Here is a 6,224-nt window from a genome sequence, read left to right as displayed (position 1 = left end):
TTTAACCAAGATTCCGGGTTAAATAGAGTCACTATTTTTTTCTCTGTAAAAATTTCATTGCCATTTTCTAGTAACTGAAATTAGCAAAAGGAAGAATTATGTGTTTTTTTCGAGTGAGAGAAGTTAATGATCCATAATCCGAAAATCAACTAAGAAAAGAAAAGTTGGTAGTCCTCTAGTAACCGAAATTAGGGCCACTTTTAACCACACAAGATTCCGGGTTAACCAGGGTCACTTTTTGTTTCTCTGTAAATTTTCATTGCCATTTTCTAGTAACCGAAATTAGCAAAGGGAAGAATTATCTGTGTTTTTTTCTAGATTTTTTTTGAGAAATTGTGTTTTTTTCTAGATACTAGAGAGAAAGCAGAGCATGGGCCAAATCCCTCCCTCGTGGGCCGGAACGCAACCGAACAGAGAACACCAGCGCTTCATATATATACATGGCCGTCCCTTCTTCCCTCTGAAAAACTCTCTGAAAAAATACCCCGCCTGACCGGCTCACCTCCGCCGCGTCCACCCCCACCCGGCTGACCGTCGGCGGCGCACCAGCCCTCTTCGCCCCGTACCCCCGCCCGACGGCCCCGCCGCCAAGAACTCGAGCTTTCTTGGCACAAGAAGCCGTTTCTTGGCCCGAGACAGCGTTTCTTGGCACAGGCCAAGAAACCCGGCGCCGGCGAGATGCCCAGAAGGCCCCGCCGGGTCCAGGCGCACCCCGTGGCGGCGCAGCTCGGAGAGGAGGGGCGCCCCCTGCGCGAGCGCCTTCGCTTCGCCGTTCGACGCGGGATGGCGCGCGGAGGCCCCGCCGTCCGCGCTCTGCTTCGGCGCGCGGTGGCGCTCGGCGGCCGGCATCTCCTCCGACCACTTCGTCTGCTCCTGGGGCTCGGAGGCCGCCATCTTCTGCGGCCTTTTCGTCTCCTGTGGCGCGGCCTGGAGCTCGGCGGCCACGCCCTGCAGCGCGCCGCGCTCGCCCTCGGCCGCCCTCTTCGTCTTCTGTGGCGCGGTCTGGAGCTCAGCGGCCACGCCCTCGGCCGCCGACTCCTCGTCGCCCGCGCCCGACAGCAGGAGGCTGTGTACGGAGACGCCGATGGCGAGCCCAGGACGCCGCCGAGGCCGACAGCGCATGGCACAGCTATCTTCTACGATCCCCGTGGGCGTCGACTTCGTCCTCCCTCGCTGCCGCTGCCTCCGCCGCCGCTACCTCCGCCGCCCCAGCCCTCTCCTCCTCCTCCGGTGGTAACTCCGTCGCCCCAGCCTTCTCCTCCTCCTCCGGTGGTAATCTACAAAACAGAGTAAACACTTGATTCAGAGAAAACTTTGTAGATTCTGAATATTGTAGCAGAGAAAACTTGTGTCAGGTACTTGTGTCAGGTTCAGAGAAAACTTTGTAGATCCTGAATGGTACATCGTAGGAAGGGTTCTTGTGTCAGGTTCAGAGAAAACTTTGTAGCAGAAATATTGTTTTGTCAAGGTTCAGAAAGGTTTAAACTTCTGTAGATGATCACCATCTTTCATTTCCTCCTCTCTTCAGGTTGTTGATGGGGTGGATGTGCCCAGGCACATAGTCGATCTTTTTGTCGACTATTGCAGGAGAAGCTGTCCGGCTAATTCAACAATTTGTCACTTTTGCGTCTTTGAAATGCAGCGCTCTCGTGATTTCACTGTTGCTACTTGGGAGGTCAGTAACTCATACACCTCTTGCTGTAAACACCATCAATTGTTCTGTTTGTGTTCCCGACATCGTTTACAGTTTTAATTTTCTTTGTAGATGCCCGGGCACTGTCAGCGTTTGCACAGGGTAGAGGGAGGGAGTGTCCGTTGCCCCGTGGCTGGCTGCCATGTTCGAGTACGTCCAGGACGTGATTTGGCACTGCACAGCCGCTTCGTGCACGATTTCCCTCCAGGCTGGTGGCGTCGGTACATCTGATCTTTGATGTACACAAGAAAGGTCAGGCTAACAAGTGATGCAAATCTAGTTGCTGTCATGATGCTGTGATGATGGAGACGAGGAAGCCCACCTGAAGAGTGATGCAAATTCTCTGTTTTTTCGTTTTTTAGATGATTCATTCATAGCTGAGAATGAAGAAACTCTTAGGCATGCTGCGATTTGTAAAATAGACTGCTACTCATTCAGGTTTAAAGTAAACCGGATTGAAGCTAGTGTGTACAGACTGGGATCAAGTGTTTGATCATGACTGGATCTTGCAAAACATCTTCTTAATTTCAAAACAATAGATGGATCTGTTAGCTTTTTATTGCCAGAAGACATGCTATTTTTTGCGGCTAGGCAAATCACATAACCTGACAATTCCCTGCTGTTATTCCAAACCCAGCAGCGTTACGCTAGTGTAACATTGACAGCCCAGACATTACGAATGCTTCTGCTTATTGGAAATAGCGAAGAATCAATATATATACCGCCCGTTGATTTTTTCAAATTTCCGTTGACATGATTATAACATATGTAAACAGATGAAACTCAAAACCATTTATTCAGAGGCAACAAGTCTAAATATTGGAACCGATATCTCAAATTCTCAATGCAAGTATCGTCGCTTGTCTGAGTAGCTCCAAATGGACAGTCTTGCTAAAGCCCTGCTCAATAGTGGACGGAAGAAAACATCTTAATTTCAAAACAATAGATGGTTTGTTTGCTTTTTTTTGCCAGAAGGCATGCAGCAAAGTAAATCACATAACCCGACAGAAATATTTGTGATTTCTTCAAGTGATAACTACCAACAGAAATCTTCAGGTGCACTGAAAGAGCAATTATGCGCACTCTGAAATAAACAACAACTGGAAGGAAATACCATTCCCTGCAGTTATACCAAACCAAGCAGTGTTACACTTGAGAAACATGGTATCCTGGACATTAACACACCACAATAGGACGACATGAGCATAGGAGAAGATATACGACAGAAAAATGATAAGAACAAGAACATAAATCAATTAAACTTTGGAGAATTACAAGATTATAACATATGCAAGCAGATAAAACTCAAAACTATTTATTCAGAGCCAACTAGGTACAGGCTAGCCATATCTTAGTTGCTTCATTGAATCCATCGATCTGTTTTCTTCAATCTCCCCCTGAAGCCAAGTTCATCTTTCGAAGATCAGGTGTAATCCACATTGGGGCCGGAAAGTTTGACCAAAGCTGCGGAGACACAAGGTCCTCCTTGCTGTTATCATCCAAGTTGAGAACTCCCATATCACGGTGATTATTCGTCAATCCACATGCCCATAAAGAATTATCATCGGTGAAGTAGGCATGATTTGCCCTGAGAGACGGATATTCTTCAGCTCCAAGACAAAGTGATTGATTATGCCCAAGAAACAACACATGGTCACGCAAGCAATTGATTTCCTTAAGTTCACTTCCAGCAGCGTCAAATTCATATATCCTATATTGCGTAGTGTTCCAAAACACAGATGCCCCAGGTTCAGGTTCTACATTATGATCCTCAAAGATCCTCCATATAAGTAGCAGACCACCCCATGGAGCTTGAACAACGTACATGTACTCGCAGTCGTACTCCCTGGGTGTGCTTATAATCGTCTTCCTTGTGACCACAGGGCCACTAAGATCAAAGGTGTGAAGTTCTCCCTTGTAAGTGCATGCAGCAGACAACAAGCCATCCTTGTAAGTGCAGTCACTATAGTCATCATAAGGTGGCAACCAGGTCCACTTATCATCCCCAACCCTTGCAAAAGAGAGCTGACGCATTGGATTATGGATGAGCACGACAATGTAGCTTCCAGTGGATGTATCAGGGAAAACAAATGCTTTATAGTGGAGTTCATGCCGCAGCTTGTCAAGAGCGAAGATTGATGGCGAGCTATAAACACCATGGGCTCCACTGTGCCATGAGAATTCATACTTGTGGAGAGCACCATACTCATCAACTATGGGGTTCACCTGCTCGATGGTGATCACTGATGGGAGAGCAATCTGTTCACATGTGATGGGATTGACAAGGTGCATCTCAGATCTGTCGTCTACAGTTACCAGCCAGCCATGTGAGGACCCGATCAAACACCTAGTGCGTATAGGCGGCTCCGGGAGAGTTAACTTGTACGACCTCTTCTCCGCGAGGCTGTAGAGGCATGCAACACTCTCACCAGCGGATTCGGAAGTGTAGAGGAGGCATGGCGTCTGCTGGAGTTTGTACTGCCCAAGGCTCCGTAGGCTTGTGTATGCAGAGCGCCAGGAGGAGCAGACAGAGCCGGCACGCACGAGGTCAGGGATCTCAAGGGTGGCAAAGATACCCATCAAGATGTCCGGAGGCAGCTCCGGCAGTGTGCCCAGTGTAGTCTTCTTGGTCAGTTGTAGCTCAACATGTTCAGCTTTGCAGAATTTCTTCAGTGAACTGGGAGTGAAGCCTAGCAGCTTTGGCAAATTTCTGAAGATTAGGGTGCACAAATACGTCCTGTGTATAGCAAGCTTCCCTAAGCTCATTATCCTGGCAACACTACATGACTCCATTGGAGCAGAGTCTCTGCAGATATCTTCAGCTTGGGCCAAACTGACAAAAAATTCAGTAAGTTGAACGCAAATTTCTGCAGAGGAAAGGCTGGCTCCTGGCGATACTTATATACAGATAGATCACCAGCCGATTCAAATTCCAGTAGGAGAAGCAAATCTGAGCCCAAGAACAATACGGATATGGACTGAATCCGATTCCCAGGGCGCTTCTAGTGCTACAACACGGACTGGCACTCGACAAAGATTCCGACTTGTGCTGAATTCCGAGCGAGCCTGTTCCTGCAGGAATTCCGAGTCACGCTCCGAGTTCTTCTCCGGCAAGCAAAGGGCAAAAGGAAGAGCACTAACCGGCGGCGGGCGACCAGAGGGGATTAATCGGCCGGGGGAGGAGCAAGCTGGCTTCGAACTGTGGCCAGCCTCCGACGGCAACGGGGATCTTGTTGGGCCGAACTTGGCCAGCGAGACGGCGATTCGAGCCGCGGGGAGGAGCAAGCTGGATTCGCGCTGCCGGCCGCGGCGGTGGTGGCGACAGGCGGCTGCGCTGGGATTGGGAGCGGTGGAGCGGCGTGAGGTGGAGTAGCTTCAGGGTCGAGGGAACACGGCCATTCGTGCCGCGGGGGTGAGCTTCTGCTTCGCGCCGCCGTCAGCGGCGGTGGTGGCGACAGGACGGCGGCGCTCGGAGTGGGAACGGTGGAGCGGCGTGAGGTGGAGTGGTTTTTTCTTTTCTGTCCACGCATTTTTTCCATTTTTGAGAGCGGAGGCGTCAACGGCGTCAGGCCCACGAAGCCCACGAAGCCATGGCAGTGCATAGCCCCCTCCCTCTCCCATCTCACAAAAATCATTTTGCATTTGTTAAAAAAAACATTTTGCATTTGCTCAAAAAAATCATTTTTCATGTCTCACAAAAATCATTTTTCTCTCACAAAAATCATTTATTTGTTTTCTCTAAAAACATTTGTGTACTCAGTAGCAGGTTTGGCCACGACACCGAGATAATTTCACGATATCGCAAGGTCACGCTGGTGTGCACAGTGGTCTTGTATTGTTGGGTCATCGATGCTAGTTTGCGCGATCGTAGTTCAACATCTTCGGTCAAGGCAGTGGCCACAGTGGTGAGCAGGGGCGGAGCTATGACTGGGCCAAACCAGGCCATGGCCCGCCCAGCCCAGCAGAAACTCGGTGAAGACTGGTACTGAATCTGGGGCCTGCAAGCGAAATTTCAATGGTATTTTCTAAACAGGCCTGTTTTGGCCCGCTCAGAGAAGTGGCTGAAGCTCCGCCACTGATGGTGAGCTTCCTTCCCTTTTTACCGATGAGTTTTTGCTATAATAGTATGGTATGAGAGTAGCATAGGCAGTATGTTACGGTATTTTGATAATCAGTATTGTTATAATCCATGTTGTAGCCACATTTACAAACATATAGAGAGTTGTAATCTATTATGATTAGAAAGTAGGACAATGCTATCTAATATGCAATGTAAATAGTAATGCATGGACTGTATTTCTTTTTTACATTTCATTTGTACGCATATTATTTGTCATTTGCTATTAACTTAGTAATGCCTATATATGCATGATATTAAGTATAGAAAATTAATATGTTGTTTATTTTATATGAACCGGGGACAGACAAACATCTTTGGTCATGTATATCTTTGAGATCTTCCCACGTCGCGCAGTCTTCAGATAACCCTTTTCATTTGACCAGTACTCAAGCAGTAGTACCCTCGGAATGG

At 48.4% G+C, this 6,224-nt stretch overlaps 2 protein-coding genes across 3 annotated transcripts; one reads left to right on the top strand and one right to left on the bottom strand.

The window, feature by feature from the left end:
• The first annotated feature begins 481 nt into the window (after positions 1-481).
• LOC125540735 (uncharacterized) lies at positions 482-2,211 on the top strand. Its single transcript, XM_048704310.2, has 3 exons — positions 482-1,233; positions 1,529-1,675; positions 1,766-2,211. The coding sequence occupies exons 1-3, from the start codon at positions 679-681 to the stop codon at positions 1,922-1,924; spliced, it is 861 nt and encodes a 286-aa protein (XP_048560267.2). The 5' UTR covers positions 482-678; the 3' UTR covers positions 1,925-2,211.
• A 713-nt stretch (positions 2,212-2,924) lies between these two features.
• On the bottom strand, positions 2,925-5,219 carry LOC125535248 (putative F-box protein At4g22165). Of its 2 annotated transcripts, none has more exons than XM_087542861.1 (2): positions 4,835-5,219; positions 2,925-4,765 (listed from the first exon to the last, which is right to left on the bottom strand). In XM_087542861.1, the coding sequence occupies exon 2, from the start codon at positions 4,484-4,486 to the stop codon at positions 3,080-3,082; it is 1,407 nt and encodes a 468-aa protein (XP_087398987.1). In that variant the 5' UTR covers positions 4,487-4,765; positions 4,835-5,219; the 3' UTR covers positions 2,925-3,079. The 2 variants fall into 2 exon arrangements, with proteins under 2 accessions (XP_087398987.1, XP_087398988.1); XM_087542862.1 differs by having other exon boundaries at positions 2,925-4,759.
• Between the last annotated feature and the right edge of the window lie 1,005 nt (positions 5,220-6,224).

Source organism: Triticum urartu, chromosome 2A (assembly GCF_056163025.1).
Source record: "Triticum urartu cultivar PI428250 chromosome 2A, HENAU_Tu73, whole genome shotgun sequence".
Classification (NCBI taxonomy): Eukaryota; Viridiplantae; Streptophyta; class Magnoliopsida; order Poales; family Poaceae; genus Triticum; species Triticum urartu.
This window is presented reverse-complemented; position numbering and strand designations above follow the sequence as displayed.